Raw genomic sequence first — 24,608 nt, 5'->3', positions numbered from 1 at the left:
TTTCACAGTAGTATTATATATTTTTTGTTTCCTTTTTGTCACTGTTTGTTAAATACATACATAGAACAAGACAAATGGCTTCTACAATGAGGGAAATCTTGCTGGTGCAGTCAGTCACGAAAAAAATAATAAAAAGAAAAGCTGTCCCACCATTGATGAGTTAATTGTTTTACTGATCAAACGGTTACATCAGCCGACAGTGACTTCCAAGCTACGTGAGGCCTTTATTACACTATGGAGTAATAGGTTCCCTTCACCAGCAAATAATGAACCTTCAACACAGTTTGTTTTCTGTGGTTTTTCTCATGTATAATAGAAGTTTATTACCATTCTGAAACTGCCTATCTATACCATTTACCCACACGCACCCATCCATAATCATTCAACTGCTTCTGTCACAAAATAAAAGGAGAAAAAAAGAAGCAGTCATCCAACTCAAACAGTCAATAAAGCTGAGAAAACAAACACTATAAAGTATTACATACTTTAAAAAGATAAGCCTATAACTCTGCAGGCATTTGCAAATGAGTTTCAATGAATGAACCTTTTTTTCAGAGGTGCTTCTTCGTGAGGATGTTCGCATTACTGACTCCTCAGTCTACTACAGGTTGTAGTTGGACCATCCCCGCTGGACTCTGTACACTACGTAAAGTTGGAGAGGGTCCAAGGTGGGTTACAACGGGATGGCCGAGGCTGTCCAGAGGAGCCCTGGGGTAAAACCTTAATGCTTTACAATAACAGGCCGAGAGGCCGGGGACAGAGGAAAGGGGCCAGAGCAAATGGTCCTGGAAATGCAAAGAGCTCCAGGGAACTTCATCCTTACTCGTGAAGAAAAGTGTGCGGTATCAAAAGTAGATCTGCTTGGCGTGTGACGGATTCTGCTCCATGGGGCAGTACGGACATTTCAACCTGAGGACGAGACGAGGGGAGGGGGAGGAGAGCAGGAACAGGATGTTACAGTGTGTGGTATGTTAGTTGGCCGATTAACTACAAATCTTGTACACTTTTTATAGCTGGTCATTTTCTAAATTAACTATTAGTTTGATTGATTTCTTAATTAATAGAAAGCCATTGATTTGCACTAAAACAAGCTTCCTTTTTTGAGAAGTGGCCCGGGCTGAACATTATGTTTTTTTTAATGCAAAAAAAACCCACCAGTAATTGTTTCACAAAGACCATGTCTGCTATAGGGCTGCAACTAACAGTTATTTTCAAATTATTTTCAGTGTTGATTATTTTCTTGATTAATCGATCAGTTGTTTGGTCTATAAAATGGTGAAAAGTGTTTATCAGTGTGGTAAAGAAAAGAATTTTAACTTTTTTTCTTCGAAAATTACTATTACAATTATATTATTAACGATTAATCTATTATCAAAATAACTGGGATTAATTTAATAGTTGACAACTAACTGATTAATCGTTGCAGCTCTAAGCAGCAACGATGCGATTTGTAATTTTGGCCACAACAGTGCTTGTGTACTTTCCTCCGGTTTATTTATATAATAACTATAACTATATAAAATAATGTCAGATCCTTATCCTACCATGCACATATCAATCAATCAATCAATGGGGCTGTATTGGTGACTTACTTTCCAGCGTTAGTCAGTTTGTTGAGGGCGTCTCTGGAGATGACGTGGCCACAGATGAGCTTCATGGGAGGATTGCTCTCTGACGTCTGCTGCCTGAGGATCGGGCAGGCGAACACAGAGTGGTACCAGCACTTCTTTCCAAGGTCGATTTCAATCTACAGGAACAGACATGATATGAATCAATTGAAAGATGAAAAAGGAGCGATAGATGATGTTTGGAAATTCAGAGGGACTTACAGGCAGCTCATCTTTGTGCGTCCAGACTCCGCTGCACTGTCTCTGCTCGATCACCTGCTTGATATTCATCAGCACCGGCAAGGCCATACAGCCTGATGCAAAACTGCAGAGAAATAGACAATAATATAAAACAATCATTAAGTTTGACTGTAGTTGAAATAGTTTTCTTTACTTCACCCTTAACTGAAAAAAATCTACTAATTAATTAATCTTTAGTCTCAATTTTGGTATAAATGTTCAGATTGTAAAGGGAATCAGAGAAGAGGTTTCCTAACCTAACGCTGAGAGGAGACTCTACAGAGAGACCAAGTAAAGCGCAGGCATCTCTGGTGAAGATGTTACAGATCTCGGCCCACTGATTTGTCTCCAGCAGACTGCGGTACGGAGAGTTATCGATGCCGTGACGCAAATACACCAGACTGCCCATCAGGATCTGAATGTCTGCAGGGACAAAAAGACAAAATCGAACATTACATGAGTATTGTGAGGTAAGCCTCAGATTATATAAATGTATTTGCCTTAAAAACACTTTCAGTCCCTCTTGGCTTCTATTATACAATTCCCTTAACACAACTCATGGAATGTCACAATAATGCCACTGTCTACCTCTCTGGTGCTGAGAGGCGAAGGGCTGGAAGTGCCTGGCATACTGCAGGGCCTCCATTTGGTTGCTGATTCCCCCACTGAGCAGGCTGATGAAGTACAAGCGGTGCAACTTGAACTCTAGACTGCTGTTCAGGTCCAAGAGGCGCTGCCGATTCGTCACAGCCCACCTAAGAAGGCACAGAAATGAGTGAGTACAGTCAACTATTTGACACTTCAACCTAGAGGGAGTTTTTTAAATTATCATTATGTGTTTGAAAGTACCAAAGTAAACCTAATCTCAATAGAAATTCTTTACGCAAAGTTGTGTTGTATAAAAGTGGCAACTTGTACTAAATGGTCAAAGAGTGCCTCAGAGTTTGAGGAGGCAGCCAGATGGGAAAAGTATGAAACATCTTTCTCGTGTATGGCATTTTTTCCCAAGCTACGTTGTATTGATAAAGATTTTTTTGTACTTCTTGTAGTGCATTTTAACGTAAAGCAGCCAGAATGTCCATCTTGTGATGACCCCTATGGTGTCATCTAGTTTGCTGGGTGATTCACCAGCCTGTGTTCTCTCTGCAGGTGATTGTTAGAGAAACTGGAAACTTCCGAGGGTTCCCAGTTGCAGCTTTGCTTCTCTCCCATTTGGTTATGTTGCTTTTGTTTCTTGCTTTGCTTTTATACGACTTTTCAACACCCGCACCGACCTCTTCCACAGCACACACTACTGACTTTACTGGTAATCTCACCACATACTTTAATAACTTAAGATGACCCTTAAATTTGGTCTAATTTGTCTTAATTTGTTAAATGTTCGTATGGTGTGTCTCCCTTTTTGTTATGGCCAACTGAACCAGGTCTTAATAATCTCTACTTATGTGTGCAAATCTGTCATTCTGATCAGTCATTTTATTCTCTTTACAAAGATGATGGCTGTCTAGACACAGATAATAGAAGAAAATAAGAAGAAAACATACTCTAGTGCCGGCCTGAGGTCCTGCATCCTCAGAGCTTCAAGGATTCTGTTGAGCTCCAGGAAAGGCTGCTTCATACTCATATCAATAACTACACCCGACTCCTAGAAAACAGACATGGGTATTTTGAATTATCAAGAATTCCTATATTAATTATCCTGACAAAAAACAAGGATTACACAAGAATTAAAGACCCATAATGTTGCAATCAATTTGCATGAATATATTTTATATAGAACTCATCTTAAAGCCATTCAGGATGCATTTATACCAAACACATTTGGAAGGCTTCACGGTTACTTACCTGACAAAGATCCTCTGCTACACTGAGCATCCCTTGTCTGTACAGGTGCTCCACAATGGTCTCACTCAGGTATTTCTGTCTCTCTGGGGTGTCCCACACCGTCTCTGCCACCACAGCACTGATCTCTGCGTCGAAATTCTGCAGACAAGCATATCAGAGGTTAAGTATATGTATTCCAAATGTTAAATGTTAAAGAATGATGCTACCTGTCCTTACCCTGTCGATGGCTTTGCCCACTTTTGACACACTGCCATGGATGTCCTTATGTCGGGAGGCTAGCATCTGCACTGTCTCTTTGATATTCTTACAACACTGCGCCATAGTCTGAGATAGGACTGTTAAGTCTGCATCTTGTACTCCTGCAAGAGAGAAAAAGGAAAAGTCTTCACTGTGTGCATGATTACAATATGTGCCCGATAAATTATGATTCAGCACGGATGAAGCATAACTAACAAAGCACCATTTTAATTCAAATACAAAGCAATTAAAACTGCTATTAAACTTAACTTATAATTATTATATCTTCATAGCGTTCAGTCACCTTGTGTGCATCAGTTTTTCTTACCAAAAGCAACTAGCTGTCCTCGGATCTCACAGACGCTGCGCAGGAGCTCGTCTAGCCTCTCCTCAGACTGGTGGCCGTACATTACGAAGCGATGAAGCACTTTCTCCAGCTCCCGCTCAACACACGCACACTGTTCCATGGTTCAGGCTGGAACACTCACACACACAACAACAACACCTAAGAGAAAAACAGAATAAGGGAAAAATACAGGTCAACGCCAGTGAACTAATAATATAGCCCGACTAATACTGGATCTTTTAGGCCAATAACTATACAGATATTGGAGAATTTAACAACAATATATAACAGATGTTAATTTGATTTGTTGGGGGCTGAAACTAACAGTTATTTTTATTGTAGATTAATGTGCCAATTATTTCGTCAATGAGGCTTTTCATCAAAGATCAAGGAAAAATGTTTAAATTTCCTAAAGCCCAAGGTGATGGCTTTCACACAGAAACCAGCAAATCCTCACATCTGAGATCTAGGTTATTTTGCTTGAAAAATAACAAACAGCTAACCAGATAAGATCAATTTCTAGGCAGATAAATTAATAATTTCAGCTGTTTTTTATATAAATACAAAGTATAATAAATATATTTTTTATAATAATCCCTTAAAATGTGTTTTTAAAGAATTGTGACCAAGATGATGTACAAGGCGTGACCCTTTAATGCTGAAAAATAAACTGTTTCTAAAACCACCTCAAACATATTTATGGCCAAAAAAGACATACCAATAGTGATATAGGAGCCCAGCTGATGTATTGGTCAGGCTTTTGTATTCTATGTAGTTTGCTGCAGTGGAAAATCCTACACATTTGGATGGTGGACCTATTAATAAAGATGTAGGATCCCATTACATTATTTCAATGTCACAAACCAGTTGCCTGCAGTATTTGATAACAAAACAACAATCTCATGACTGTCACACAGCTGCTTCTTCTTGATCCAGACAGCCCAAGAGCTGAACTACAATGTGTTTAAAAGGACCTTTGACAGCTGGTAGACATTCATTTTTTTTACCAAGAGAAGAAAACCGACTCAGCACTGCCCTGATTAAAAGTTTGGCCTGGTGTAACACTGCTAACAAACTAGCAAAGGCCTTTAACAATGTTAAAGGCAACGCTGTGTCCTCTGCGGCCTGCTGTTTACTAACGTCACTCACCAATACAACACTGCTTTCATCATCTGGTAACCAAAGAACAGGTTTATCAGTGATTTTGTGTGTTCACTCAGATATATATACTTAGAAAAACATGAAAACATGATCTGTAACTCATCGTTTATAAGCTGAATACAGAAAACGTCCACCTAGCAGTCACCGCAGTGGAGCTAACCAACACAAAGCTACACATCTGTTTTAACATTAAAATACCACATTATGTATCTTTAATAATTACTAATAATGATAAATACGAAGTAAACAAACTGCTAACCACGTGTTTTGATTGGATGTGGTAACACAGTGAGATTAGGCTGTGGCACAGATAACATAAACAACATCAGTGACCAGAGGCTCGACATTAGCTTAGCTTAGCTTAGCTTAGCTTAGCTTAGCTTAGCTGCTGACTGACAAGGCCCAAACTATACCAGGACACAATGACAACCAGCTCATTGTTTAGTATCACCAAAGCTCTTAAAAACATCTATCGCCTTTTAACTGAACTGTAAGATGTGTTTAGATAGACGACACTCACCTGTGCTGCTAATTAGTTAGCAAACATTAGCGTTAGCCGCTCTGCCTGTTATGGCAACACTTCACCAGCAGTCGTGATGCGGAACTTCCGGTGTCACTTCCTGTTGCCGTGACTGGACCTTTCACAATAAAAGCCGTGTATATATATATATATATATATATATATATATATATATATATATATATATATATATATATATATATATATATATATATATGGTAAAACTCATTAAATAACAATCATTGTCTCAGTTTTAAGATCACTGTTCGAGTGATCCAGTTATAACTTAAACAGTCAAAAGTCCATTTTAAAAATATCTGAAATGTTAGGCTCCTGTTAAGTCCCTCTAACCAGTGTCAGGATCATTGTTTCAGCCAACAAAAAAGCACAATTGTCATATTAAATCACTCTATTTCCTCATTCACAACATCTCTTACTAAAAGGCAGGAAAAGGGTATCCAATATAGGCTCTATATACCTACACAAATATACTATGAACTGTGCTTATCTTTGACCTGTTAAAATCTATTATTGCTTGGTACTTTTTCCTCATTCGTCCACCATATATATATATATATATATACCTATGATAAAAAAAAGTATCTTTCTCTTCGATATCAATTTGATTTTACACATGAATCAGATTTCTCTCTCTTGCAAACGGGCGTTTTGAAGCTGTCACAACTTATCCTTTACATACATACATACATACATATATCTATATCTATATATATATAGATATAGATATATATATATATTTACATATGTATTTATTTAAAAAGGATCCCCATTAGCTGATACCAATGGCACCAGCTAGTCTTTCTGGGGTCCGAAATCAAGTATATTACATTTATCACATACATACTATATACAACATCATATTTGATATTTATCACTAATAATATTCAAATTTTCCAAACATATATAAATTTCACATTCATACACATCTTCCACAACCATTTAGCCTCAAAGCCCATCATCAGGGAAAAGGAACGAAAGAAAAAACATACATGACCAACACTGGACTATCGATCAGCTGCTTGCTTGCGTAATGTGTGTATATATATATATACTGTATATATGTGTGTGTGTGTGTGTGTGTGTGTGTGTGTATGTGTATGTGTATGTATATATTGCAGGTTGTATTGCATGTGCATATTGTATATTATAAATTGTATATTATAAATAATAATTTGCGCATATAAAAAAAGATAACAAATAGTCAATATGATTAAGTTAAATATGTAAGTAATGAATTGGTATTGTGATTAAGTTATATTATAAGTAATGAATTGGTATTCTGGATTTATAACAAATTTATATTTTGATAAGGATAATTATATCAGTAATTCATTTATATTTCTGTATGACACAGATTAAAGGTAATAAATATAGTTAGAATAATTATAAATAATAATAATTATAGTTAGACAAATTTAGGAAAATTTAATTAGAGTATATGTATGGCTCAATAAGGAAGCTGGTTAATAATTAATAATTGACTTATGGAGAAGGGGCGGGATTAAATAAATGTATACTTCTTCTCACTCCTTTTCAAATATGTAAATCAAGGCATCAAGTGTTGACAATTTATTTTTCTTATGCTTTTCATTGTATGTAAATACTACTTGTTTTTGACTGTCCACTTGTTGGTTTGATCATGCTTTTTCTTTATTTTTTCTTTATTATTTTTTGTATTCTACATGTTCGAAATAAATTTTGAAATGAATTAAATTGAAATGAAAGGTTGGCACAGTACACTCATGCATCACCATGTAAACAGCATTTTAATGTTTTAGCTGGTCAATGTAGAGCTAATTTTAACTATTTTATACACTGTAGTCTTGGGTAGTTTCATCTGTAGCAATGCATCATTTTTTTTAAGCAAATCATATGTTATGTATGTTAAGTATTGATCCACAAATGCACAAGCAAGTATAGTAGTGCAATCTATGTTGTGGAGTAAAAAAGTACAATATTTCCTTCTGAAATATAGTGGAGTAAGCCTAAAAGTATAAAGTAGCATAAAATAGAAATATTCAGGTAAAATAGGCCTACAAGTACCTCAAAATTGTTCATCACTGACAACCAGAAAATTTAAATATTGCTAATATTAGCAGTGGTGGAGGACATTTTCAGATCCTTTACTTAAGTAAAAGTACCAATACCTGTAAAATGCTGTACAAATACTCCATTAAGTAAAAAGGCATGCATTGAAAATGTTACTCAAGAAAAAGTATTCTCAAGAAAATGTACATAAAGTATTGAAAGTAAAAGCTTTCAATTGCCCCTCAGTGAGTGTATATACGTTTTATGATATATATATATAGGCCTATGTACTATTATATAGTATAGCATTAGATTATTATTACCATGCATTAATGTTTAAGCAGAATTTTATTCTTGTAGTTGGTTGAGGTGGAGCTGATTTCTTGGGTGCATCTAATGGTTATTTTCACTATGGGTTAATCTACTGGTTATTTTCTTGATCAATTTATTTATTGCTTTTTTTGTAAAATGTAAGTAAATAGTGAGACATGCCATTCACAATTAGTGATACCCTCAAAATGATTCAGGGCACTACAATTTAAGACAAGAAGATGAATAATGAGTAAAAATGTACTTTCTACCACTGATTGTTAGAAATACGCTTGTATTGAGCTTCGCCTAAAAGAGGAACTGGGTCAGTGCAAAAACAGATAGATTTGAAATGTGATCTTGTGTTTATCTTCTTGCTGTTTGCCATAAATACAAGCACTTAAATAACCCATCATGAGACTGGACCCTTGTTTAGCATCATATCCCACAGATAGAACACAAGCAGAAAAAAGAAGTTTATATCTTCACACATAAGGAAAGTGCTGTTATACATTTGTCAACTTATAGCTGCCCCCGCAGTATATTGTTTATGCATGGCTTAATGGTGTGTGGCATTGCTGAGGGTGGGCGAGGACGGTATTTGGACTGGTGTGACTAATCTATCAGTGATGTAGACTAAAGCTCCCCATTGCTGAGGCGCTCATCATTCTTTCCCTCTGAGTCCTCCTCCAGTCTATTGAGCTGCCATTAACCGCAGATGTTCAAATATATCAGCACTTCTGTGCACTTAAGTTCACACTATCTCATACCCAGCACACACATACATGCATGCATGTTGTCCTCTCCAACCTTTTATTGTTCTGAATTATCATGTTTTACACTTTCATGCTGTGTTTTTCAAGTAATATCTGTGTTTCTATTTATTATCCTATTTATAACACATAATGAAATATGCCAGTTTGAGTTATAATCATATCATCCATCCTCTCCTTGGTGCCTGTTAAGAGTTCAGAGGGATGATGATTGATGTTTGTCATGCCATTTAAGCCTCTCATGATATATGAAATCATTTGGATATCTCTGAAAGGGGTCTATAAACAATAATGTGTTTATACAGATTTAATGATGTAAAAAAGAAGATATATAGCTGTTGTGGATAGAACCAACTCCACCAAGGTCATGGACTCAGTTCCCATTTTGGCTAGCCACACAGATAATGTGTGCACTTGTAGCAATGTATGACTCTTCAGACAGGGCCGAATTACATATGTATGATTCCATACATATAATAGATGGTTGACTTTTCAGTGTTGTATCAACAGCTCGATACGACAGATATAATATACCCTCAGTCGCAGCCTTATGAAACCGCAATCAAAGATTTTCCATTGGCTTGCCCCGAGTGACTTAATGACTGAGAATGACTGGTAATCTCATGAGGTATTAGGTTTGGGACAGGCGGCTTATCCAAACCATCAAACATGTCCAGACAGCCACAATGAGGCTCAGAGGGTAGAGGGTACCGCTATTGTAGCAGCAATAATAAGTACAGTAAAATAGCATGATCCCCTTTGATCAAACGTTTGGCACATTGTTGTTGTATGACAGGAAAGCTTTGAAACTACAAATTTTCACCGGCTTTAGTGATCCTGGAACATCAAATATTTCCAGACATGAAAAGGAAAAACGTGACTTTAAAACATGTGAGAGCTCCTTACCGAGTGTTGTCAGCTACCGTGCAGTGCACAGGAGATCTGCATGTGTGCTGTCAAAGTTGGGTGGTCTATGTTAACCTTTGACCTGTTGTGCAGCTACACCTTACAGTAGTGCACACACACACAAACACATTGATACACTCACACATACGTACAATCACACCCTCAACGTTAAGTATAACCTCATACGTGAGGTTAAGTGGACAATGTGTGGGCTGTATTTTAAGCTTTGTATTCCCCCTTTCTTTCCCCGCCAGCGTTCCCAGGCGAACAGCGAAAGCTATGGCTATCTGGCCCTGATAGTATGGGTCTATATATAGAGGAGTCCTGTGACTGATCTGCCTGTAAGTGTCAGATTCCAGGCACACTCATCCGTCCTGGCCGGATCAGCACCTGCTGCTAACTATAACCCACCCCCCCAGCGCCACCCCCTAGCCCAGCTCACACAGAAAAGCCAATGTCCAACCGAACCCCAGCCCGGAGAAGAAAAAAGATCCAGGTTAGACTCTGTAAGCAATTTCCCTGAGGCCGGCTCAGAGGGGAGGGGCAGAAATAGAGATGGGAGCAAGATGAGCGAGATGCCCCTCTTTGCTTTTTCTATTCAAGTCTGATGCATGGCAGTGCTTCTTACATTCTGAGGTTGTCTAGCCAGCGTGGCTCCGCCAGACTGGGCTGCACAGAGCTGCTCAGTGCCTGGTTCGGTCTTGTAAACTTGGAATGTGCTGTGGATTTTGAGAGACGGTTTGGTGGATGAGGGGCAGATATTGCAACACAGAGGAACTCCATGCCATTGGGAAAGCCTCATCATCGGCCAAAGGTACAGTACCAGTCGTTGTGTATTTCTACTTGCATGGGGAGCAGGAACGTTTAGATAAAGGGACTGTACTAGCAGAGTTAATCTAACCATTGTCAGTTTCCATATATATAAAATGACTAAATCTCAGTCTTTGTTATTCAAAATAAGTTGCACATCATATATAATGTCTGGATGGAATCTTGTGAGCTTTTAAGCACATGTAGAGATACACTGAATTTCAATTGAATATTTTGGTCAACTTAACAAGAATGTTTGTATTGTGTTAATTGTGTTCATTTCAAGTTGCTTGCTGCTGCTTTTAAGGGTATAGTGACAGAGTTATATTTATGTTCTGAACCCTTTTTAGACGTTTACAATATCTCTGTGTACACAACATTTGAGGGTTAAAAGCTAAATTTGCTGTTGGCAAGCTAACAAAACAATAACAATGCACAGTTTAGCCTCTATATTTTCAATTAATAAGTTTTTGCTGCTCAATGATATTCATAAGTGGTGATATAAATGAATGAGCTACACGCCTTCCAGGTGACTGTATCTTATTTCCAGTCCAGGAACAGAGCCCAGAAGAGACTCCAGGAACCGACTGGACTGGCCACAGTGAGAATTTGGAGCTTGTGGACGAGCAATGGACAGCTGGACTCTCCAGGGGGACAGCTACTCCTTCCTGCGCAGTGCACCCCACCACACCTATTCCCTGTGCCACCGTGACGGCACCCCCAACCACGTTGAAATCTTCGACATCATCAACGTCCCCAGTCAGCGCAGTGCCATTTCCGAGACCACCTGCCTGTGTGACATCTTCGGAGACGACTGTGATTCGTCCTCCCTCTCGAGCAGCCCTGCTGTAGGGGCTTTTGTCCTTTCCCAGAGAGAGGTGGACGGTTCAGCTGCTGCGTCACCTCCAGTGGATGATCTGAACGACTCCTCTGGCTCTTATCACACTGCGCCGGGGTCCAGTGAAGGAGAGGAGGGCTTTGAGGATTCACGAGAAAGGCTTTACAGCCCCCCGTTGCAGGGCGAGTCTTCAGAGAGGAGGCAGCTGGAGGGCGAGGGACTGAGCTCAGGGCGTTCAGAAGTTTCTGAAGACAGTAGCCCAAATTTAGAACCAAAGGGCAAACCACCAGTACCTCAGCTTAGTACAGCTAGCCCATCATCGGAAGTCCTCAACACTGGTGAGAGGACCCCCTCTCCTGGACATAGCAGCCCCTCTACCCTCAGTACAGAGGGAAGAGCGTCATCCTTGTCTTCTTCCTCAGTTGAAAAAAGATGCTCACCATCATCACCTAGTCCTCGACAAGCTTGCTCAGAAACTGAACCAAGGACAACCACTCCCTCTCCCTCCCTCAAAGATAGACATAACAGCCTCTCACATCAGTCCTTATCTCCCAGTCACTCCCCTGAGCCTAGGAACCGTGTCAGCTCATCCTCCTCTGAATCAGTGAACACCCCTGATTTCAGGGTCGCACAAGGCTCGCCAGGGAGCAGCTACTTTAATCAACACAGCACCCCCTCACCTGAGCCCACATCCAAAGATTTTTCCCTAGATTTCACAGAATCAGCTGTTGAATCTAGAGCCACCCTTTCGTCTCCTTTACCTTCATCCAGTAGCACATACCAGTCGAGAGAATCACTGGCCTCTCCTGAGCTGAATAACAGGCCTTACTCCCCTGATACTCAAGCATCATCTCCTTTTTCTGAGCCAAGAGGGAGGGTCTCCCTGCCTGATCTCCTCAGCAGAGGCTCCACACCGGATATCGGATATTCTACCCACACCCCTGAGCTGATTTCAGATCCTTCCACTGCAGTAAGAGACACCACGACTACTCCCGAGAGCCAAGATAGAAGGTTATCAGCTGAACCTGTCAGTGCTGTGTCTACACCTGCCCCACGATACACACCTCCCTCACCTGTCATTTCAATAGCAACATCCCCTGAGCTTGTAGCGAGTGGTGTCTCACCTGAATTGAGACACACAGCTCCATCACCTGGCCGGCTCAGTGCTGCTTCTCCGGCTACGACTGGCACAAGAACTCCCTCTCCCGACCCCTTGCATAAAATAAGACACATTTCTTCTGAAAGCAGGACCCAGGTGTCTTCACCTGTGGTAGGTTATAGCTTATCTCCATCACCCGAAGTTACGAGCAACAGCTCTCCCATAGAGTGCAGATTTACTGCTCCCTCACCTGAAATCAGGATCACAGCGTCCTCACCTGAGGTCAGCAGGAGAGAGTGGTCTTCTGAAGTGGAGAAAACATCAGCATCTCCTTACTCTGACTCTGCCTCATCAAGAAGCCTCACTTCGTCCCCTCACATCACAGGGATTTCTTACTCTGTTGTTCAGCCTGAGGACATTTCCCCATTCCCTGAGCTCTCTCGTCTCTGCACCCCAGAGCCTGATAGGACACTTGTGTCCCCTGAAGCGAGGAGCCCTACCCCAAGCAGACACAGTAGACAGAGCAGTATAGCAGAGTCCACTGGTACACCAAGAGACTCGCCTCATATATCGGGCTTCACAAGCTCTGTCCTACAGCCTGAAATAACTCTGTCCCACCAACCCAGGTATCAGACACCTTCACCTCAGCCAAAGCATCACACCCCTTCACCTCAACCAAGATATCAAACCCCTTCATCTGACAAGCATCACACTCCCTCACCAGGAAATCAAACCCCTTCATCTGACAAGCATCACACTCCCTCACCAGGAAATCAAACCCCTTCATCTGACAAGCATCACACTCCCTCACCAGGAAATCAAACCCCTTCATCTGACAAACATCACACTCCCTCACCAGGAAATCAAACCCCTTCATCTGACAAACATCAAACTCCCTCACCTCCGCCAAAACATCACACTCCCTCACCTCAGCCAAGATATCAAACCCCTTCATCGGACAAACATCACACTCCCTCACCTGAGCCAAAGCATCACACTCCCTCACCTCAACCAAGATATCAAACCCCTTCATCTGACAAGCATCACACTCCCTCACCTCCGCCAAAGCATCTCACTCCCTCACCTCAGCCAAGATATCAAACCCCTTCATCTGACAAGCATCACACTCCCTCACCTCAGCCAAAGCATCACACTCCCTCACCAGGATATCAAACCCCTTCATCTGACAAACATTACACTCCCTCACCTCAGCCAAAGCATCACACTCCCTCACCAGGATATCAAACCCCTTCATCTGACAAGCATCACACTCCCTCACCTCAGCGCAGAAGTAGAGATCCATCACCTGTCACCCCGTCTCCTGAGCAGAGGTATCATCAGCGTTCACCAGCAACCCTCTCCATTGAGCACAACCCTCAGTATACACGTCCTACTCCTACTCTAAGAAATACGCCTGAGGTTGAGGGGGATTCCTCTTACCACACACATTTGGCAAAAGAGAGTGTGTCACCCTCGTTTCAATCAGACAGGGGAAACAAATCAGTTGTGGCTGAAATTAAAAGCAGTTCACCAGTGGTAGCAGTCCAGTCACCTGTATCTACTTCACCTTTCTTAGCTGAGGAAACGGTTGAGAGTTCACTGAAACAACAAAGCACAGAGAGAGAAGCAGCACCAAACCTTCAGGATAACTCAAGTTTAGCCTCCTTCCTCCCTGAGGAAAAACAAAGCCCCACCTTTGTTCAGAAAGAGGACACTTATATTAATCCCCCCATTGATACCAAGCCTCCCTCCCCTAATCTTCAAGTCTCTAAGGACAGGAGTCCAAACATTTCACTTGTCCACAGGGCTACATCCAACTCACCTGTGCAGAGACCGGAAAACGCACAACCTCAATTCACTGCTTATCCCATGACTTCTGAAAGCAGCAGCTCATTAAAATCAGCCTGTACACCTGAGACTGCGAGGAGACAGCCGTCAGCCAGAGTTAGACGTGAAAACAGAGAGAGGATAACAGAGGACATGGCCCACCATGTAAACAGAAGGCGGACCCCTTCCCCGCCGCTCACCAGGTTTACACCTGTCCACATCATAGCCCCTGAGAAACCATACAGACAGTGGCAGAACAGACGCCATAGCCCCTCTCAGGTTGGAGCATCCTCACCGAGAGGTCATTTAAAGAAAGCGGTGACAAATAGGGAAAGCCCCAATGTTGCCTATGTGGACAATAATAGCCAGGCCCACTGGGTCAGGCAAGCAAGGCAATTGGAGATGGAGAGGGAAATGCAGCTGGATGAGGATAGGGAGGTAGGAAGGGAGAGGCAGAGGGACAGGGAGATGGAGAGAGAGAGAAAGAGGAGGGAGGAGCAGGTCCCTGAAAAGGGGAAGGGCTGGCAGGGGGACGCCAGTTACAGAGGGGAACAGGTTGAGCTGTCATTCAATGCCAGGAATAGAAAAGGGCCTGCCAGTCGCAGCACAGCTCCCACAAGCAGAGAGACCCGTCAGGGACTGCCAACAGCGCATTCCTATCCAGAGAGCTCTCTTGCCACCAGACAGCTACAGCAACAACAGCTTAGACTTGCTTCCCAACAAGACCCCAGGGGTGGTGGTCCCAGCAGACGGCTTCAACCTCCTGCCCCCCACAACAAGAGCAGCGTTCCTGGACGCGTGGCCGCAAACAGGCCCTGCCAGAGTTCCAGCTCCAGCATGGGAAGTGAGCTTGATGAGGCAGACGATGAGGTGAAGTGGTTTACAGACGGGGCCTTCCGCAGCCTGTCAAGCCCGGAGGTAGATTACCTTGACATGTACAACTCCAGCCACCGTTCATCTACCAACATGTCTCAACCGTCTACCCAGGAGAGCCCAGCTGGGGTCAGTGCCGCCTGGCCGGCCTACGCTGACTTCAGGGGTTCTGCTCCCAGGCTGGACAATGATGAACTCTCCTTCCAGCAACCATCTGCACACTACTCGGACGGCCTGGATCCATCAAGGCGCTATGAGATGGGCAGCTTCGAGTGCGTAGATGTGGCCGTGGAAAGAGAGGAGCCCAGGAGGGTGAGAAGAGGAGTGCCAAAGAGACAGATCCAGCTGAAGAGAAAGAATAGTGCTGAAGGGAAGCAGGATGAGAGCAGTGAGAATAGCAGTCCTGGGTTTCCAGTGATGGTGGAAAGCCCCTCTCTAGAGAGTCACTCCAGAGAGACATTCATGAGACAACACAGTACGCCAGCAGCAATGCAGGAATGCTACCGTTCTGAACGCAGCCCTGAGCCCAATCGACAAAATGAAAGAAAACTCAAAAAATCTGCTTCTCTGGATGAAACATGCACCAAAACCAAGATGGCCACTTGTCTCATTAAGAGTGTGTTATCAAAGAAGATGCAGAGTGTTGATAAACAGGAAGCAGGAGAAGAAGGGAGCCCCGCTTTTGAGGAGAACAGCCCACCAATAGAGAGTGCACCACTCAAAGAGTCCCCAAAACCTGACTCACATAATCTGAGTTCCAGTCTTCAATCAGATTATAGTCTTTCATCCGAGGGTCTCCCTGCGAGAGGAGAACTAAGCGCAAAGGACGAAGCCAAACCACCAAAAAGCTTTGGAGTGAGATCCAGCAACAGGCCAAGTTCATCCAGCAGCAGCCGAAGTGTTACCTTTTCACAGACTGAGAGTGAAGAGGCTGATTCTCAAAGCCGGAATATGACTTCATCAAGATCGGAAATGAGACCAGAATTGAAAATGCCATTTGATAGTAAACAGTCAAGAACTGGAGTACACGGAGTAGATGACAGTAAAACATGGGACGGAGGGGAGGGTGGTGACTCAGCAAATGCCACTGCCGGGAACTCTGGAGCTCCTTCTGCCATTGGAGCCAGCAGCACGCAGGCCAGGGTGACAAACAGAGACCGGGAATGTGAAAACACACAGGACCATAAAACACTGCGACAGGGTGCCAAGGGCGCCTGCATGACACAAACACAGGAGATTACGCTCAAAGCCGTGGAGAAAAAGAAAGCCTCCCTAAATGTCTGTCTCACACCCGAGGCAGAAAACAAACCTGAGGCTTCTTCGCCAGATATAAAGGAGGAAAGGATAGAGACCAGTGTAGATGAGAAAACAGAGGAAGAAGAAGAAGCAAATAATAAAGCTAAGGTCCCCATTCACAAAGTTAGAGATGTGAGGCGGCTCGTAAAAAATACATATAATCTGTCCTTCAAGGCAACTAGTGCTGTACAGCCATCAAATGTGCATGAAGAAAAGACGGAGATTTTAAACAAGGAAAGGAGGGAAGAGGTCACAGCACGGGAGGAGAGAGAGGTAAGGCAAGAGATAAGGAGGGAGGAAAGAGAAGAGGAGTTCAGGGAGGAGAGGAAAGAGGAGATGAAAGACTCAAAGCTACTAACCTTATCTCCACCTCCTCAGAGCAAAGGAAGTCCTCTGTCTCGTTCACAGCCGATGCAAATAGAATACAAGGCCGTTTGCTGGAAAGAAGCCAAAAATAAAATGCCATGCAGCAAGAAAGACTCAGAGAGTGACAAACTTTGGGCTTCTCCAAAGCTCGTAAGCAGAGAATCCCCCTCGAATGCAAACACACTGAATAATACAACAGGAGACACAGTAATGGCAAAGCTAAGTCAACGTGATTTAAACACGGCAGCAGAAACACAAGAGACTGTGACAGAAATGCATAAAGTGCCGGACAGTGAAGACAAACCTGCGGTGGTCAGAGCAGACAGAAAACCTCCCATGCTCGGGAGCCTCCCCAAACAGCCAAGTAAGGAAAGAGAGGTGTCCACTGCTGTGGTGATAATAAGAGATGGATCCAGCAAGACCAAGATATCTGCATCTCCAGCCCAGGAAGAGATCCACACCCCACTCCAAGCCCCAGCTGCTTCCCCTTCACCTGGACACACCACCCCTGGTAGCAGTGGCCACTCAGTTTCCATGTTAATAAAGGAAAAAGGCTACCAAGCTGACATTGGAGCAGTGGTGGGTGACAACCACAATGCACCTGCTGGTAAAGGGGTTCCGCATAAGCATGTGAACTGCCTGGAGATCCCCCTTCAGACCCCCACCCATTCAGATGGAGGTCGCATCGAGTCTCATAGAGAGAGGACGTTCTCCTCTTCATCCATCACATCTGGGCCCTCAGCAGCGCCTGACAATGCAGACGCCTTCACAAAGACCAGAGAAGACGAGGGACTTAGCGGTAAGCCTGCAGTGAAAGACACAGCAAGGCAAAAAAGCGCTTCTCCGCTGAGAAATGCGCAGGAGCAAGCGCCGCCTCCCGCAAAACAGAAGGAACTTGGAGATTTTGAAGCGGTGAAAAGACTTGATCCGACTTTCCCCCCGAGGTCCCCTGCAGTGAGGAAATTCAGACCACAGCCGATTGAGGTTAAGTCGCTGTCTAAAGAAACACAGAAACAAGAAACACCCACAAACACTACAGGAAACAGCAGGCCTCAAACCATCGAAGTTAAATCTATAGCTAAAAATTCTCAAAAGCCAGCGGTGCCTCCAAAACCGAGCTGTAAATTTAAACCTGCAGATTTAGGAACAATGCCAAATGAAGCGCAGAAATCATCAACAACAACTGTAAAACCACAAGGTGAGGAGAGGCCTCAAACAATCGTAGTGTCCTCACCGACAATCTATAGAAAGATCTCCAATGAGTCCACGTCAACATCAAACTATACAAGAAAACTAGCTGTGTCTGCAGTATCCAGCCTCAAACCTCCACCTTGCAAAACAACAGCAGCCACCGTCTCCAGTCTCAATCAATCGAACCAGTCAACAACAACATCAGAGACGGAGGTGTCGAATGACAGAGGTCAGCAGCAAAATCCAGGGGCCTCGCTTCAGAGCTCTGGATATACACAAAGACCCACAACCTTAGCTACAGCTCCAATATCAGCCACTGGGACAGGTTTAACCTCAGCACCAGGTCCAGTGCCTGACAACCAAGCAAACCCTGTCTCTGGACCCGACTCAGCTGGAGCCAACCAGCTGAGCCGGCCAGCTGTTGTGGATCCAGACAGCCAACAACAGTATCCCAGGATGGCATACCCTCACGAACAAGCTATGCCAGTAACTTCAAACAATACAAAACAACCTGCAGCTGTTTCCACAACACAAGTACCAGGGTACACACACCCGCCATGCCACAGATCGTTCTCCAGCGAGCGACCCCAAAGGATAGATGATCTGCGTTTTTACGCCTCAGATGACCCTCCGAGCTACGATGAACGGGAGAGCTTCAGTCCCCTCATGCTCCCAGATCTGACCCAGAGGAGGTCAAATCGCTATCAGCCCTCCTCCCGCCCTCCACCCTGCTCCTGCACAGCTGGCTGCCCCTCTCATCCCGGTATCACCCCTCCTCACCATCACCGCAGCCCCCATAACCTCACGCCTCCTGCCCCTGCACACTCCCCAGGCCAGGCACTACCTTACCCGGTGGCTCAGCCCCCTCTCCGTCCGCACCAGTGCAGACCTGACCCTCAGCCGATGAGCTACCAGCCCGGCTCTCCCAAATCAAGCCCTCATGGTCCGAGCCAGCCACCGGCCATGTACCAGCCTCTTCACCAGCCTCCTCCCTGCCCTCCCCACCCCTCACTCATGCAGGCCTGCCCTGCTGACCGCCCGCTTCAGCCACCCCAGCACATTGACCCTCGACGACCCCCTGTCCACAGATCCCCCCACCAACAGCCGCCAGGCATGGCTGGCGCTCCTTACAGCGATCCTGGCCACAACCACTCCCCTGGCCTTCCTCCGATGGATCCCCAGTACTTGTGTGGTCCTCAAGGCCTGGGGCCTTCCTACGGCTCTGATTATGGGGGCGACACCTCCAGTTTGTACTCAGAGAGTAGCTATGCACAGACACCTCGCAGAGTTCTCCTGGATCCTGAGACGGGGAAGTATTTTTACATTGAGGTGCCTGTGCAGCCACTGAGGAAAATGCTGTTTGACCCAGAGACTGGCCAATATGTGGAGGTGCTCATCCCGCAGCAAGCAATGTCACATTCAGGCCTGTATCCTCCCTCAGCGGCGCCCTACACGTCTCTCCACAACCCCAACATGTACGCGCCTGCTCCGCAGTACATGCCCTATGCAGCTCCCCCTCCCCAAGCCCACCCCCAGGCTCCGCCTCAGCCACCCCGATACCCTGAGGTCTCCGCCGCACCAACAATGCACCCAGGTGGGCCTGGGGTCAACTACAGACATCCATCTGGTCAGGGGTCCAAGCCAGAGCCCCAGAACCATCCACCGCTGGATCAGAGCTACCTGGAAAGCATGTATTATGTCCCTACAGGGATGAATGCGAGCCCCAATCCCACCCCACCAGACTATTACCACAAACATCCCCCCAACCTACCCCCAACAGGGGGGAAAAGGTCCTGAAATAGAGGACAGTGGCCGCCTTCCTGGAGCCTGTTGGGTTTTAAATACACAGTGTATAAAGGGGGTGTCTAATGTTAGCCTTTAATGTTATTTGAGTTTTCACATTGCTACTGAAGACAGCAATTCTTTGGTTGTTGTTTATTTGCTGCTGCTTGTTCTGTGCTAGGCTGCTTTAATAGAACGATATATATGATTCTTGAGTTAATAGTTTTGAAAACACAAGAACCTTTTTTATGAGGTGTTCTTAAGATTATTACCTAAATCTAAAATTATCTATTATTACAATTTTTGTCACTTTTGATACAGGGTAAGAACATCATACTGTAAATTCACCAGTAATGCTCAGTTAGCACTACAAATCAATAGGTTTACTGATTTACTGGTGTGTGTACTTTAACAACAAATATCTCCAAAAAAACTTGAAAATACTGTTTTAAAAGAACCTCATATTTATTTTGTTATTGTGTTTCTCTAATATTGGATGAGTGAGTTTGTGCACATGATGTCTGCAACAACAATGCCAATAAAATGTCTCATATGAATGGCTCTGCTCTCTTATGCCTTCATCTATTTTTATGTCTTCTTTCTTTAGTTCACTATCTCTGCATTTATTTACAAGCCAGATCATGTAAGTAAGGTGTTAAATACTGAAACTTTCATGCAAATGGAGATATGCAAGACATTCATATGGAATCAGAAACTTCATTAGAGTCTGCATTGATTTCAGAAAAACAAAACAATGCAATGCATTGCTGTCAGGAAAATATTGCAATGCATTATCAAATATTATAAAGTCAGTAGTTTCCGTAATAAAATGTTAGACCAAGCAGTGAAGGATCTGGCTTGAATGGACAATACAATTATGGAATGAGTTTAAAGACTTAATTTTAAGTGACTTTTTATAGGCAAGTTTCACATGGGGCATGTGCACAGACACTGGTGCTGGCCCACTGCATCAATGCACCACATTTACTCATGCATACAATATAAAAAAGGCAACAATGTGGGGTATATTAAACCAAATATTAGTTTTAACTAACACTAATATTTGCACTACAATGCATCAAATGTTACTTCTACTTTTTTTTTAATTCAGGTTTGCAAAGAAACATTTTATTAAGCTGCTGCACCCCTCAGCATTTTATCCCTTTGCCTTTAGAGGGCGCTGTAACAGAGTGCAACATCAAAAATGAATCTTGATTTATAATACTAATTTATCAAACCGTGGTTTCGGCTCTGATTTGGAGCTTCTAGGCCTCATGACATGGAAGTTATTGAAACAAACTTGCCATGACTTTTGTAAAACAGAGAAAGCATTCAGTATAAAGAGGTGTCTTCTATAGGCTGATGTATATTTGTAGCAGCACATTGTACTACCCTGACCACATGAGGGCGCCACAGACCACCAGAGCAGCACAGGAAGTCCCATCCTGAGGGTATGTCTCAATCTGCTAACCTCTCGTGAGAAGACACAGACCCTGTAAAACACACTCTAATGATTTCCTAATCAGAACCTGACCCTGTTAACTGAAACCAGAGCCCAATTTGTTAGGCCAGAGGGACAACATTGGTCTCCCCTTTCTTTGATGTGGATGGCAGTAAAATTAATGAGAGGTCTGACCAGTAGCTGAGAGGGGCTTTAATGTGTATGTGTGTGCCTGACTCAACTCAAAGTCCCATAGGAACACATCTGGAGGGGATGTAACACTGACAGCACCTGGACAAATGTGTGATGTCTGACCCGCAACTCTTCATCATAAGGAATGCCTACTGATGCTGTGATGTCCTTCTGATTAGAAAGAGATAACGTGTTACTAAGGAGGACACTGAAACTGTGTAATTATGGCAAGTCAGATAAGTTTATCATGTTTATCAGTTAAAAAGCAATTATTGCACAGTAACAGCATGTAAACACTAGCAACAGCACACAGGTTAAAACATCTCAAATTCAAAAATGTTTATTATTAGTTCACAGGAAGTCGACTTCCTCTTGGTCAATGGAATGCAATGTGTAGTCAAGTTTATTGCCTTGATCCTGTATTGTCACAACCTGGATAACGATTACAGACACACCTTAGGAACACACACACTAATCTGTATAAACCTACCGGCACACCTAATACTATATCACTTCCAGACACACACACACTTCCACACACCTTGGACCTGTTCCAAGAAACAGGAGTCCAACTTTTCTGTAAGCAAAACTCAGAACCCGATCAAATCTGAGACCCTCAGGACAGAGATGATTGCTTTAACTTACTATTAGCAACATATCAAATGACTATAATAATGTAGCTCCTTCCTAATAATCATTTAACATGAATCAACATTTTCCAGACTCCCCATCATGTGTGTGACTACGATGAATTCCAATCATACACACTAAACAGCCACCATGACATCATTCTGGGCTCTTTCCAGTGCGTCTGTTATTGTTATGGTTCTGTAACCACTTTTCTACCCCACAATGTGAGGACACTCACACACACACACACACACACACACACACACACAGTAGGAGTCTGATCATCATCCATGCCGCACCCAGGAGTGAGTGGGTGGGTGGGTTCGACTCCGGAGCCACGTTTGATGTAGACCCACTGGGGGCCTGATTGGTCAATGGAAAAGTCCCCTCTGCATTGTCTTTCTGGTATCAGGAATGTAGAAAAGAGTGGGTGGCATGGGCCAGGCCGCTAGATAAAAAGCAAAGCTTTAAGTGATGATAAGTAAGCTGTTTGGAATAAAATGTGCAATGTGCTTCCTGACATTTTCCAGCGAATGCCCTCTGCTTGTGTGGCTGGAGATTAGGTGTCAATAGAGTTATAGAGTTTCTAAAAGTGAAATCCTGACGATGACTGTATCGCCGACTCAGAGAGAAATAACGGAACGCTTTGTGTGTCAGTCTGTCTGTCCATGACTGTCTGTGTGTGTGATGTATCGATCAAAGGGAGGGAACCAGATCATGAGGTGAATGTCTGGTCCCTGTCAGACACTGACTTTAGTAATCTCTGTCTGGCTGGACATTTTTATTGGGAACATAGAGAGGTCAGTTTCAGCTGAGAAAGGTCACCAACATTTTAATAACTAGCTTTGAAACTAGTTTTGAAACACCTGTCCTGGTTGTATGTGTCTATGAGTTCCACCTGAGAGTAATTTTCCCCTGTCAGCATCTCAGATTGTTTCATTTGAATGATTGTAATTGACAAGAAAAGGTCAAACTCTCCAGTATTTTACAAGAGAAAAACGAGATAAAAGAAAAGTGAGAATAGCATCTTGCAACCCATTCAGATATATCTTGTGACCCACTGGAAGGGTCGCGACCCCCAAGTTGTGAACCATTGCTATACCTCGTGATTACTGACTTTTATTCGGACCTGAAGAAGCTAGGATGTGCTTAAATGTTGATTCGACAAATTTTAAATGAAAAGATTGCATCAGAGTTATGATGCAATCATCCTTCCGTATCTGATGTCTAGCAGCAGCAACGGTTTCCCTTCAGCTCTATATTGGGAACCTTTATTCCCCGGTACAGCCATGTCACAAACTTTATTGATGATGAGAGGCCATAAAAAGGGAGATGAAACTTTGAGAAATGTGTTTAACAAGAGAGAGAGCAAACCAAATTGACTCTCAAAGGTAGCCTTACCTGCACACTCAGATGAATGCCCATATAAGGCTTTCTTCCAGGAGGAAGTGGGCGGGGTTAAGCACAGCCTGTGTGTGCGTGTGCTGATTGTGACAGCCTGTGAGTGAAGCAAGAAGAGAGGAGATAAGGGAAAAGGAGGGTTCATATGAGACACCTGAAACCGTGCCTTCCGGCATTCACCTGGTTGTCTAGCAACTACACAGCATAACATTCCGTGTGTGTCATGCAGACGTCCCTCTCTCTCCACCAGGTGGGGTGCCTACCTGTCTGTCTGTCTGACTGTGCAGATTTCTCGTCATCTCCTGTGACTGCTTCAGCCCAAACTCCAGTAATAATGTTCATCAGACAGACATCATTAAGCTTGACTCACCTGTCTGTGTGCAGTAACTACAACACTAGTTTCTAATTGAAGAAACAAAAGATAGTGCTGCATTGGGTCATGAAGCTTGGTGTTGCTGATGGTGTAGTCAAGTAAGAATAACATAAAATTGACTGAGCAGCTTACTTTTGAAGGAGCAGTATTTAACATGTCGGGGAATCTATCAGCAGAAATGGAATATAATATCCATTTTCATTTTGGACTGAAAACGCTTATTATATTTATAATATTTCATTCTTCAACATAGGCCATTTTTGTAGAATATGACACTAAAGTAGATAGATTTGTACGGCACTTTTTAGGCGGACGTTTTACTGGCGGTCGGTAGTTGCATTCAGTCCAAAATGGCGTAAGCGTAGCTTTGCTGCTGGGCGCTGATGTTGCAATGGAATGAACAATTAACTTTCGCTTCTTGGCAATATACTGTACGTTCTTTGGTGGGTCTTCTTCATGAAGTCCGCCATGTTGCACCGCCATGTTTCTTTTAATT

General features: G+C 43.3%; 2 protein-coding genes across 5 annotated transcripts; one reads left to right on the top strand and one right to left on the bottom strand.

Annotated features, from left to right (window-relative positions):
- Positions 1-6,091, bottom strand: rmnd5b (required for meiotic nuclear division 5 homolog B). 3 transcript variants are annotated; one of them, XM_037780967.1, is made up of 11 exons: positions 5,957-6,073; positions 4,994-5,090; positions 4,258-4,434; positions 3,909-4,051; positions 3,693-3,830; positions 3,392-3,492; positions 2,436-2,602; positions 2,105-2,270; positions 1,830-1,932; positions 1,593-1,747; positions 1-909 (listed from the first exon to the last, which is right to left on the bottom strand). In XM_037780967.1, the coding sequence occupies exons 3-11, from the start codon at positions 4,394-4,396 to the stop codon at positions 846-848; spliced, it is 1,176 nt and encodes a 391-aa protein (XP_037636895.1). In that variant the 5' UTR covers positions 4,397-4,434; positions 4,994-5,090; positions 5,957-6,073; the 3' UTR covers positions 1-845. The 3 variants fall into 3 exon arrangements, with proteins under 3 accessions (XP_037636895.1, XP_037636894.1, XP_037636896.1); XM_037780966.1 differs by lacking the exon at positions 4,994-5,090 and having other exon boundaries at positions 5,957-6,091; XM_037780968.1 differs by lacking the exons at positions 4,994-5,090; positions 5,957-6,073 and adding an exon at positions 5,696-5,842.
- A 4,352-nt stretch (positions 6,092-10,443) lies between these two features.
- On the top strand, positions 10,444-20,636 carry si:ch73-43g23.1 (serine/arginine repetitive matrix protein 2). 2 transcript variants are annotated; one of them, XM_037780961.1, is made up of 3 exons: positions 10,444-10,807; positions 11,354-13,581; positions 13,627-20,636. In XM_037780961.1, the coding sequence occupies exons 2-3, from the start codon at positions 11,433-11,435 to the stop codon at positions 20,088-20,090; spliced, it is 8,613 nt and encodes a 2,870-aa protein (XP_037636889.1). In that variant the 5' UTR covers positions 10,444-10,807; positions 11,354-11,432; the 3' UTR covers positions 20,091-20,636. The 2 variants fall into 2 exon arrangements, with proteins under 2 accessions (XP_037636889.1, XP_037636888.1); XM_037780960.1 differs by having other exon boundaries at positions 11,354-20,636.
- Positions 20,637-24,608: the final 3,972 nt, after the last annotated feature.

Source organism: Sebastes umbrosus, chromosome 9, assembly GCF_015220745.1.
Source record: "Sebastes umbrosus isolate fSebUmb1 chromosome 9, fSebUmb1.pri, whole genome shotgun sequence".
In the NCBI taxonomy this organism is placed as follows: domain Eukaryota; kingdom Metazoa; phylum Chordata; class Actinopteri; order Perciformes; family Sebastidae; genus Sebastes; species Sebastes umbrosus.
The sequence above is the reverse complement of the archived record's forward strand: the minus strand, read 5'-3'. Positions and strand labels throughout refer to the sequence as shown.